The 12,902-nt window shown below is 44.8% G+C and overlaps 1 protein-coding gene across 12 annotated transcripts in view; it reads right to left on the bottom strand.

Annotated features, from left to right (window-relative positions):
• Positions 1-10,839, bottom strand: part of dysf (dysferlin, limb girdle muscular dystrophy 2B (autosomal recessive)) — a 56,934-nt gene extending 46,095 nt beyond the window's left edge. For 4 of the 12 annotated variants that reach the window (XM_076973381.1, XM_076973377.1, XM_076973380.1 and 1 more), the window contains exons 1-4: positions 7,444-7,844; positions 4,415-4,470; positions 4,187-4,278; positions 2,441-2,546 (exon numbers count right to left, since the gene is read on the bottom strand). In XM_076973381.1, the coding sequence (XP_076829496.1) occupies positions 2,441-2,546; positions 4,187-4,278; positions 4,415-4,470; positions 7,444-7,537 (348 nt within the window). In that variant the 5' untranslated portion in view covers positions 7,538-7,844. Of the gene's footprint in view, positions 1-2,440; positions 2,547-4,186; positions 4,279-4,414; positions 4,471-7,443; positions 7,845-10,556 lie in introns of those variants that run through there. The other 8 variants (XM_076973382.1, XM_076973379.1, XM_076973378.1 and 5 more) reach the window with 3 other exon arrangements.
• Positions 10,840-12,902: the final 2,063 nt, after the last annotated feature.

A 12,902-nucleotide genomic window follows, 5' to 3' on the forward strand; every position in this document is an offset into this window, starting at 1 on the left:
GAGAGACAAGGCTGTTGGGCTAAGCCTAATGCGCCAGTAGGACAGATAACACCGTTTTATACTGTTTGTTTTACACTGAATGCCAGTTGCAGTTTTGAGGCCACACCGCACTCACGTGGCGAAGCAGGCCTGCCAGTGTGTGTGTGTGTGTGTGTGTGTGTGTGTGTGTGTGTGTGTGTGTGTGTGTGTGTGTGTGTGTGTGTGTGTGTGTGTGTGTGTGTGTGTGGGCCCACGTAGTCTGGAAGTACAACACGGTTAGTGGTTAAACAGGAAGTGATTGAGCCCAGAGCCTCTCGCATGTCATGGTCATGTCATGGGGCATTCATGGTCCTGTGGTAGGGAACTGGTCTTGTGACCGGAGGGTCGTGGGTTCGATTCCCAGGCCTGCGTCCATGACTGAGGTGCCCTTGAGCAAGGCACCTAACCCCAACTGCTCCCTGGGCGCCAAGCTAGGGCTGCCCACCGCTCTGGGCACGTGTGCACCACAGCCCCCTAGTAATCACTAGTGTGTGTGTGTGTGTGTGTGTGTGTGTGTGTATGTGTGTGTATGTGTGTGTATGTGTGTGTATGTGTGTATGTGTGTGTGTGTGTGTGTGTGTGTGTGTGTGTGTGTGTGTGTGTGTGTGTGTGTGTGTGTGTGTGTGTGTGTGTGTGTGTGTGAGCGAGCCACCTGTGACAGTGTCCAGTTCAGGGGGATTGAGAAGAAATAGTTTTGACTATTTGACTATGTGTGTGTGTGTGTGTTTGTGTGTGTGTTCTAATTGCACAGATGGGTAAATGCGGAGGTCAAATTTAAATTGCGGTGAAAAATCACAATTGACAAATATGGCACATTTCCCCTTCATGTACAACTTGTGGCTGGTATATGCTAACAAGGGTGGGGTGCTACAGTCACAGATCTCTAATTAAAACTCGATAGCTGGTGCAATAATAAACTGTCTAGTCCCTCATTCTGGTGTGACCAATGCCCCATTTTGGTGTGACCAGTCCCCCTTACTGAAATGCACATAAACTTAATGTCTAATGTTCATTCTTAGATATGTTTACCACTAACCACTGAACACTGCAAGGGGATTAATACATTGTTACTCTACACAGCAGCTCATCTCGCAACAGAGCAGGGCTGTAGGAACTGAGGCACATATCTGAGCAGTAAGAAAGAAGACCACTCACATTCTGTGCTACCCTGAGATTTCCAAGGGCCCTCGCTGACGTCCTGTTGACACTTGTACGTAAAATAACGGGCAGTGCATGGATTGCAGACAAAACTAGGACTGCCTACGCATGCAATGTTGTTGTTCTAATGCTGTTTGCCACGCTGGTCTATCTTGGTTCTGTGTTCTTTAGGGACGCCACCCTCATGAAGACCAAACTATCTCCATATCCTCTCGTTCCTCAGCAGGCTGATAGCGTGTACGCTCTGCCACGTTATATAAGGCTGTCGTTATTGGAAGGGTGGAAGGGAACGAGATGCCCTCCACTGCTGATGTTTGTGGAACGCAGTGTCCTGCTGCCCGGGCCATACCTGGACACACGGGCCCCTTTCCTGCAGTTATTTCCTTCTGCTGACTTATGCCAGAGAACACAGCTAAGAGTCCTAACTCCACCTTCTCCCTTTCGCCCTTCATCATCCAGCGTCACGCAGACACTCACACACACGCACACACAATGTCAGGAAGCAGCGCTTGGATGTCAGCAGCATAGTCTGACTTCAGGGCACTGGGAAAAATAAGAGACAGGAGTGTCCAATGTCAGCAGGGCAAAGGGACGGAGAGGGGAGAGGCAGGAACGGACAGAGCTTCTCTGGACACCTGCACAGAGGGGTCAGATCAGTATGAGCTCGACTGTGTGTGTGTGTGTGTGTGTGTGTGTGTGTCCGCTCAGTGGGTATGACCTGAAAGGTTCACTGAGGAAATGGTTAAAAATACTGTCTTATATTTAAACTGGCTCACAAGCGCATTGCTGGGTGTTTCTCTGATACTAAAGAGGGAACAACTTAAGCTGCTATTTTTGCAACATGTAGAGGAAATTAAGGGTTATTCAGCACACAGTACTCATTAGAGCCTTTCAGAATAAACAGTGTGCTACTAAATTTGATTGCAACATACATCTTTCCTCTTACTTTGTCTCATTCTTGGTAAGTGTTAAGTTACCATGAGTCTGTGTAAAGGAATTGTCCGAGATTGGAGAGAAGAGAAAGAGAGATTGAGAGAGGAAGTATACAGTAGGTGTATATACTGTACAAAGCTTCATTATATGTTTCTCTATATATTTTTTCCTCTTACACCACAGTGTTATCACTTATAATGTTAATAATTCTGTTTGTTAATTATATTTCATCCCAAGAAAGCTGTTGAGAGAGACAGGGAGGGGTGGGGCAGTGGGTGGGGCAGTGGGTGGGGCAGGGGGTGGGGCAGGAAGGGGCAGGGGCGGGGCCTACCCCAGTGTTGTTCCTCTTGGAGTCCACCAAGGACACAGTGAAGGTGGCTGCAAGGTTCGGGGAGTTGAGCACATCTCTTAAACACACCCGACATTCCCCCAGAAACCTGCAGGGTGAACACGGACACACTCATTTTTAACATTTGGGAGACATACAACACAAGACACACACACAGATAAACACATGACCATGTCCAAGTTCATCAGGCTAGATTCATCAACAGATACTTCACTGGTCAGTCACGCTGTCTCCACATTCCTCCCCTCGTGCAACTGTCTGCCCAATGAACCATTACCAAATGCTTCTGGAAGTATGTGTGAACATGGGTCAATTCTAATCTGCTCTCCAGTGTGCAAAGCATTGGAACAACATTCTTTCTTTCTTTTCCATTTTTGATCAGTTTTTTTTTATAACATACAAATGATCTTGTTATCAAGAAGAGTCTAACATATTCAAATAATGTTTTATACTAAGTAACAAAAATACAACTGAGTTTAAGACCTATTTACAAACCTATTTAAAGAGGTCTAATGTTCCTCAGTTCCTCAGTAAGCCCTAATAACTCTGGCAGGCCCTGTCCTGTGGACGTTCCTCTCCTTCATGCCACTCTTCCTTCATTCTCAAGATTCCCCAGCAGACATACGGTTGTCTCACGTGGCCTTAAATGTCCCACACAGAGACTTTCGATATGGAGGAGTGCATCTGTCAAGCTTCTGCCAGCAGCTGATTCTACTGATCTGAGAACAGCAGATCTGTGAATATCCTCCGGTAATGTCGACAAATTCATAGCCGCGGGACAGCAAAGACTACGGTCTGTGACTTCGGAAAGCATGGCAGCCACTAGGCACTAGTTAATTCCCCATCGCCACTTCTTGGTATGAAGTTTGGAAAACAGAAGTGAAGTTCGGTTATGTTCCTATCCAGATTGCAGAGGGAACAATGGGTTCTGATTGGTGTACACTTGGGGATGCCGAGTGAAACAATGCCTAATGGAACTAGAGGAAAGACATGGCTGTAATGGGCCTTCAGATAAACATTCAAATGTGTACAGAACTGATGTCTGTGAAAAGCAACAGGCCAAAGGCACTTAGGAATGACTTATGCACCATCTCTATAAAAAAAGAAAATGGATCATCATTGGTTTGCTGTAGACTCATGAAAGCCCACTGATTCTGTGCACAAGTTCAGGCAGGCTGCTTCAGAATTGCCTTTGGTTGTGAGCAGGAAGTTGGACGCTGGAGACTATTCCTGACCGATGGACATGATGCACCACAGTCCCCAGCACACGGCTAGTGAGTCAAAACTATTTCTTCTCATGTAGTCACATTGTGGAAAAAGCAAGATGAGGTCTGGACAGGAACCGCAACAATGGCCGTCTCTACATTAGCCGAGACAGAGAGGCCTACACACACCGGCGACTACAGGCAGGCCGGGGCACCATGCACTGTGCCCAAGGTCGCTAAAGGGTACATCGCTGACTGAACTGATAAGATAAGAAAGACTCAGGCTGGACAGTCTGGACGTCCTGCTCTAAATCAGTCTTGCCTTTGGAAACAACTATGCCTGGTGCCTCTAGGTCTAAGAGAGGCCCATCTGCAGGTTTCATTTAAACCTTGCCATGTGTGTCCTGGTGTAGCTTGGATCACTACTGGCCTGTCCTCTTCTGTTCTATTATCTCATGCTCGGAGACATTAGAAGATTAATATTAAGATTAATAGATCAGATTAACATGAGACACGCACGTACCTGTTTCTTCCCATTTTTTCATGGTCCTTCACGACCACATGCAGCTCTGCTGTACAGTCTAGAGGAACTCCTTTAAGATCCCATTCAAAACCCTGCCAGAAGGAACGGGTAGAAGACATCAGAGTGACGAATCTGAAGTTTGTCTCTGACATCTTAGTAAATTTTTTTTTACCATATATATTAATAATGAGTGCCATTATTATAATATCTCAAATGTAGATAACCAACCTCATTCCATACAGGGTTGACATTGTTTTTGATGACTTTGGTTTTCTTCTTACACCCTAGATGGACAAATCAATTGAGAGAGCATTGTCATCACAGGTTGCACTCAAATGCTGAACAGGCCCTGAAAATCAATGTTTAACAGCCCTTCTCTTCCATTACACCTATAGTAATTCTGCTATACCTTCTACCTATAGTAATTGCTGTAAGATTTTCTATAAAATTCACCTTAACAATTAGCTTTGAGTTTCTCTCACAATATCAACAACACACAAACAATTGCAGCTGTTTGTGGCATCATCATTACTGCATGGGATCAAACATGATGGGTCAAATTGTTTCACATATAATAGAAGGAAACACATTTCTTAAAATGGGAGGAGAAGGAAGGCTGTGTACTGACTTCCTGTCCACACAGGAAGTTGTCTATCTGGCAACTCTATAAACAGATCTAAGACTGACGTTTTACTGAAGGGTGTCTTTTTAAAGATTGACATGCATGGCTTGCGCTGAGCAGCTGGTCAAAAAACAAAACCATGACTCAGTGAGCATGTTTTGTCCAGTGAGCGGAAGAGATAATGCATGACTTGAATGTCTTCAGGAGAAGTGCTCGACCTGCAGTAATGTTCAGGATTTTACATTGAAGGCCCCCAGCAATCCTCATCTGGACTAATTGGTAATTCCCATAATCCCCCAGTACCTCCCCCATCTCCCGTGTGAACGCACAAGTCAAAAGAGCTGTAAAAACACACTCGTGTTCACGCCACCCTGGTCCCACCAATGTGTCATGCTATTTACTAGTTCAGGAAAGAGGTGTTTACCTTCCTGTTTGGATCACGAGTGGCAAGGGTGAATAAAAGAACGTATCTGGTAGACGTACATCATGCCAGACATTTTGGAAAATCAATCTACAGCAGTCGGTGAACGTCTATAAAAATAGTACGGGCCGTGAAAAGACCGGTCCAACCACCGAAGGAGAACAACAGGAAAGGGCAAGTTTGGCATTGGTTGATACAAGCACTGGAGCAGAAATGTGATGGAATTACTGTGACCCTGAAACATCTGAGCCCGGATTGGTGGACATCCTAAAATGCAGGAAGTCACATATGACTCCCTGGCCCTGCAGAGTGCAGCCCCTCGGGGCTCAGTGGACACACCCAGCTCTGGTTTGGTGTTCTCACGTCTCAGACGCTGGACGCTAATCAAACCCCATACTTTTTAATACGGTGCTAAATATATCCCGCCTGCCTATCTTTGTCAGTGCAATCTGAATGTATTTATCTCCCTCACATTATTTGTTGCTTGATCAGAGCTTGCTGTATGCAGGGTAATTTGCACCTCTGATGTGTATAAATGATGGTGGCATTTAATACCACAAGGCAACAATCCTGCATCATTACCCAGTAGGGTCTGTCCCTGCCACAGTGACATACACGGTCACATACTTGGAACCTATTTTCTTCTGAGATTGTGATTTTATCTTGCCTACAACATAATTAAATCGGCCTGCAAAAATAATGAAAATCCCCTTTAAACAGTAAACTCCAGTAATGAGAGCATAGTGTATATAATGACACAGTGATGCGTTTTGGCACTGAAAACAATCACATGGCCACAGCAACACACCCACAATCATCCGGACTTCAGTTTAATTCCTGCTAGTCGTGACCTGATCTATGAAAACAGTTTGGCTGACATGTTTCAATGACTTGATGTGTCTTCTTTTGGGTTATGTTGGATAGAATATGTCAGCTGGCACTCTGCATTTGCCTAGAATGGATTGATGTGACAGCTCTGTATTAACAAATAAACAATTCATATAAAGGTGGCTTGGAAATAAACTTCAGTTTTACCATCTCACCCAACTTTCACAAGTGTGATACTGCACATTACATGAAATAATGAAAATATTACATGAAATAAGAAATTAGGAAAATCAAAACAAGAATAATGAGAAAACTACTAAAACTTTTACAATTATTTATTTAGAACCCAGTGTTGGAAAACAGTATATCTTTACATCCTTTTGCAAGATGTAACCATTTCAACACTAAACTACATTTCATCATAGTTGACGTCTATGAAAACCCCTATTATATATTTCAGAGTCAAGATACAAGATACAATCTCACTTGTCCTCTGGACTGAAGGAAGAACACCTCCCACTGCCCAGTGGCCACCAGACACCCCCGTCTAGACAACATCCCACTACCCACCAGACGCCTCACCAGTATGCGGGAATCAGAAACCTACACGTCTCTCTGTTTACGTTTTCTTCACCCCCTACCCCCCCCCCCCCCCACACACACACACACACACACAGAATCTGTGATATAACATCACATAATTACTTAGCGAGTGGCCGTTGCTATAGCAACCCTGAACACAGACACACCCCGCCCAACACATACGTTCTTATGCATTGGTGTGTAGGAACAGGAAACAGAAGACAAAGACAGGAACTGCTAGTGGTCTCAAAGTGCAGGCTGAGTTTGTCCTACTCATTCTTTCCACTGGGAATGAGACATAAAGACACTAACGTTCAGTCCTATAGTGCGTCCAACTGTATTCCTGCACTGTGTACGACAACAGCAACAGTCGAGCCCATTACAGATGTTATCACAGCCGTTCTTGTAACCCTGCCACTGTATCTGTTTGATGTGTTGTCACTGATGATAACATCCTTATCATCAAACAACCCACACTGGCTTTGAGTTATTGCGGACGAACGTAGCTCTGCTCTCTGGTCATGACGCCATATCCATAACTGATATCACAACGTGAGTTCGACTACAACATCCCTCACATTCCACTCACGTTTGCATGTGAGCATCCCGAAGCTTCTGCCTGGCCCATTTAAGACAACATCAGCCTTCCCAAAACCCATCGCCTCACACAGCATCGGATCACCCCGGCCCAATGACCGTGGAGCGCCAGGACCCGTGCACCCTGCGCACTCTGACCTCCAGCTCCACGGGCGCATCAGCAGGTTGGGGATCAATCGGAGGTTCTAGGCGGCGCCGACGTGTTACCTCGGAAGGTGATGCTGGCCAGCGGGTCGCTATGACGCTCCCCCTTCTCCACGTTCTTCACGTGGGTGGCTCTCTGGAGCACACACCTCAGCATGGTCCACGCACTCCGTCCACCTCAGCACTGCAGCGCTGCCTCTCCACGCATCGCCCGACAGGAGGAGAGAGAGACGGGAAAGGGCAGTCGCCCGGGCCACGACGGGCCGAGAGGGCGGGGGGGTATTGGCGAGAATGCACGTGGTTCCTTCCTGCCACGGGTGGAGGTCCCAAACACGAACTCCCCGCGGGTGCCACCTGGTGTAGTCTGAGGGGGAGCTTGCTTGCCAGGCCCTCGAGTGTCTCACACTCCGACGAGGAGAGACGAAGTCATGTAGGGACTCGCTGGGAGAAGCTCGCTTTGGACCAAACCCCCTGAGCTCCTGTGACCCAGCCTGTACGTCCAGAGGAAGTCTAGACATTTCCTGCTGGCTTGTCCTATCTTCTTCTGCGCACCCCCCCCCTCTCTCTCTCTCTCTTTCCCTATCTCTCTCTCTCTCTTTTCCCTATCTCTTTCTCTCTTTCCCTCTCTCTCTCTTTCCTCCCTCTCTCTCTCTCTCTCTCTTTCCCCTCTTTCTCTCTCTCTTTCCCTCTCTCTCTCTCCCCCCTCTCTCTCTCTCTTTCCCTCTCTCTCTTTCTGTCTCTATGTTTTTATCTTGATGACTAATTAAATGCTGTATATGGGATTAAATATTCATTCTCAAACAAGGAAGCAAATATTTTATAATAATATTCCTACGAGACATGACATTGCGATCATGTAAATCTCTTGCCACTGTAATGGTTGTAACAATTAAAACAATTCAACCGTTTGTTTTTATCCATTTTTGAAAGCATTGATTTGAGCCATGTGCTAGAGGACTTTAGTAAACACAGTTTACTTCCTGCTCCGTCTTCTTCTGATTTACTCCACCCAGGAGCACCACCTGCTGCTTTAGAGGAATGGCACCATCACACTAGACCAATCCTCTCAATGGGGAAAAAGGGTCTTATGCACTGTTAACTGCCTTTGTCTACTCAAAATATCACAAAATAGCACTAAACTGCCATCAGCACCTAATAACAGATAATCATCTTTTTTATAAATGAGCTCATGTGTGGAAATGAGGAAAATCAGAAAATCACTGCAACTAAAACTTTTACAATTGTTTATTCAGTAGCCAGTGTTGGAGAACAATAAACCAATATGGCTTTATGTACTTTTGCTAAATGTAATTATTTCTAAACTAAACTACATTTTAAAGATCCTTCATGGATTTATATGAAAATCCCAATGACATATTTCAGATTGCTATATTTAGCAAGAAGATGATTCCCTTATTATTTGTACCAGAACCAGCTAAGGCGAGCAGAACCCTCAAGGCCTGGTGAAGGTTTGGTTTCATACATTAGCATCTAAGGTTCTCAGCGTATGGTTGCCATGGATGCTCAACTACGATTTGAAAGTGACATTCGACATAATTCACAAGAGCTACAAATAAGTTAAAGAGTATACAGAAGTCTCAAAACCTAAAGAGAATTACTATAAATAGACTACAACAAAAAAAATGTAGAAATCAAATATTCATAACATCATACATGTGTGGGAGTTTTACTATTTGACTAAATAAAAATAGTAACGAGTTAAACTTTCAGAAGTATAATTTTGACAGTCTCCTGTTTCCATCATTTGAAATCTCTGTGGATGAATCAGCATTGGTTCAGTTATTGATTCCCGCTGAAGAAGAGCATTCATGATTATTTCCGGATAAATGCCACAGGCTTCCTCAGCAGTACATAAGCAACATACAGCATTAGTTTGATATGATAGCATTCAGAGGAGGTGCCATATCTCACATACAGAGGAGGTCCCACATCTCACATACAGAGGAGGTGCCATATCTCACATATAGAGGAGGTACCACATCTCACATATAGAGGAGGTGCCATATCTCACATATAGAGGAGATACCACATCTCACATATAGAGGAGGTGCTACATCTCACATATAGAGGAGGTGCCATATCTCACATATAGAGGAGGTGCCACATCTCACATATAGAGGAGGTGCTACATCTCACATATAGAGGAGGTGCCATATCTCACATATAGCGGAGGTCCCACATCTCACATATAGCGGAGGTCCCACATCTCACATATAGAGGAGATACCACATCTCACATATAGAGGAGATACCACATCTCACATATAGAGGAGATACCACATCTCACATATAGAGGAGGTCCCACATCTCACATATAGAGGAGGTCCCACATCTCACATATAGAGGAGATACCACATCTCACATATAGAGGAGATCCCATATCTCACATACAGAGGAGGTCCCACACCTCACATATAGAGGAGATACCACATCTCACATATAGAGGAGATCCCACATCGAGTCTCTCTGCATTAACAACAGTCTGTTTTCATTTTGTAAATATTTTGATGGCTTGAGGCTACACGTGGTGCAGCGTAACGCATTCCTGTGAATATTGTGTAGTTGTTTATTCTACAGAACAATGCAACACAAGGGGCCACCGTGCTGTGAAGTAGAGGGCTGTGTGTTAACGGCTTCGGCATTTGTAACTGGTATGGCCACTAGGTCGCGATGCAACTTCAACAAACAGAAGCCATTGAGATTGAGGCTGCATAATGCTTCACGGCATTCACACTGGGCCAGAGAGCAAGCAGCATAAAGTCTGTGGAAGAGAATGGTGCCCCGGAATCTCCGATGACACTGCGCTGCTTACAGCTAAAGAGCCATGCTGTACACACACACACACACACACACACACACACACACACACACACACACAGCACCATGGTGTAACTGGACTCCCCTGCGTGCCCCACCCCACAGCGATACAGTGAGTGAGAGAGGGCTCTCTGTCACTCTGCTCTTCTAATTATAACCTCAGCTGCTGTGATGTGGATGAACACATGAAGAGGAAGGCATAGAGGAGGAGGAGGAGGAGGAGGAGGAGGAGGGTGAGCAGAGAAAGAAGAAGAGTAAAGTACAGCCGGGTGGTGGCCGGACAGGTTGTCCAGTCGCCATTTAATCACCATAGCGTAGTCCCCGAAGCCCCCAGCCTACCTTCATATGAGACGCAGCAGTAGGCATCCGAGACGTCCTCATCGTGCGTCAGCACATTCTGGGCACACAGGATAAACACACGCAGCATGAGGAGAGAGTCCCGCCAGCCCAGACCTCCTCGGAACTGCTGCTTCGCACTGGCCACGAGCGCCTCGGAAAGGAGGAGGGAGAGAGAGAGAGAGAGAGAGAGAGAGGGAAGGGGAGACAGAGGAGTAGCAGACTAGGACTGGGACAGCAGCTGATACTTCTGGTGCTGCTGCCCTACTGGATAAACACACACACTTACACACACACACATGCGCGCGCGTGCGCGGAAAGGCGCACACACACACACACACACACACTGTTCTCTCTCACCCTCTTGCACCAGATTCAGCCCCCCAGGGGGTGTGGTTTTCTGGTTGAGAGCCGCTTCTCGCCGGTGTGTGATTGGTCATGTAAGACTTTGTACCTGTGTTAAAATTGTAAAGTGACCTTAGGTGTCTTGAAAGGTGCTATATGAATTGAACATTCATTCATTCATTCATTCACAATATTGTCTTTTTATTCAATAAAAATGGCAACATTGTGCAACAATAGAACGAAGGTCAGTGGATCCAGACAGACACATGGATAGATAGATGGTGTATGAATGGACAGATATGATTACATATGTGCTTAAATGCTTACAGATGTGTTTTTGAAACCATATGTTTATTCTTTTGTGTAGAAAAATAACCCAATGTTCTATGGCAAGGCAAAAAATAGGGCTGAGAATAGGACAGAGGTGGCTGTTCCTCTTGATGAATGTGAGGATAGTTTAGGGTTCAGTGATGAAGAATATGAGGGAGATTTAACTGATACACAGGACGTGACAGCTATGTAGTCTTACATTCACACAATTGCTTTTCATATGTTTGACCACTGGGCAGAGATGACCACAGCACAAGGGAGGTCCAAAAATGCTGGATGCAAAGTCTACCTCTGCTTTACCAATGAGAAAAACTGCTTCAAAAGTTTTCATTCTGAGTGACATATGTATGCACACATATGAATTTGCTTTCATTGCTCCATAGGGTCAATAAGGCAAGTTTAAAAACAAAATTGAAATGGGAACAAAAGTTTGATCCCCATCTCTGTGCTAGGACAGCTCTGGCTCCGTGTGGCAAAATGACCTGGAATAACCTGGAGGAGTTCCAACAAAGAGTTCTCGGTTATTTTGAGAAGAAAATCTAAGTAGGAAGTTAAACTCTGTTCACAGTGTGCAGCAAGATTATGGACATTAACGAACATAATCCAGATTTATAATCCTCATATTTTTACTATTGTCAGTAGTGCTGGTAAATGTTATCAATGGCTACTATAGGTTTCCTAATCTCTCCTTCCAGATAACATGCTCCCTGAACAAATTGCTATCTAGTTAGCCAGATAGCCTCTTATGTAAGATACAGTGCACTCAGTAGTGTGTTCTTCCATTGTTAGCTACACCTCAAATTCCAGGTGATATCAATTGAATGTGTTGAGACACAGCTGAGGAACCTGGCCCCCTCCTTGAAGAATATCAGGATCTTTCCTAGAGAACATCAACATTTATGGGATAGCCTGGTTGGAGAGGTCAACTGACAGACATGCGATGGGAACTATCCACCAACCACCAAAGTAGCATGAAAACAGAGATGATCCCTTACATCATCCATCAGAACAAGAATGACCACCCTGTAGTCTGCACAAAATGCAAAAACAGAGATTAAGAAAAAACTAAAATATAATAAATCAGACCCGAATGAAGCAGAGTGTCTAACATGTCCTACATGGCATGACGTTGAGGGCAAACTTTCTGATCAAGACTAATACTAAAGATTAATTAATGTGTTTAAAGCAAGCAGACGGTAAAACAGCAATGACAATGGCCTCATCATTTCAAAAGCACAATCCCCCACACAGAACTCCACACAGGTTACCCCACTGTCTAAGTTCCAAGCAAATGCACCAACTTCGTCGCCATGTTATCCTGCCTTCGTGAACATAAAAGATGTAGTGGCACCAGAACACACTTAGTGGTTCTCTTGGTGATTGCATCACAAGATTTCCCTGCATAGCTGAATATGGTTATCGGTACAGAAAGACACTAATTTGATTTTCCCTTTTTACCGTCTTTGTCACGAGATACAGATTCCAGAATCTGCATCTTGATTGGGTCTTGATCCCAGCAGGTTCTTAGATTCTTCTGCAAGATTAACAACATTTCCTAAAATAAGGCTTATGAAAGTTATGGCTTGAATTTAAAAATTATGTCTGATTTTATTGCATTCTTTATGCTTGTTTGGAGTTCATCTTTGAGGTATTAGTACCAAGTGTTCCAAGCTG

Source organism: Brachyhypopomus gauderio, chromosome 14 (assembly GCF_052324685.1).
Source record: "Brachyhypopomus gauderio isolate BG-103 chromosome 14, BGAUD_0.2, whole genome shotgun sequence".
Lineage (NCBI taxonomy): Eukaryota > Metazoa > Chordata > Actinopteri > Gymnotiformes > Hypopomidae > Brachyhypopomus > Brachyhypopomus gauderio.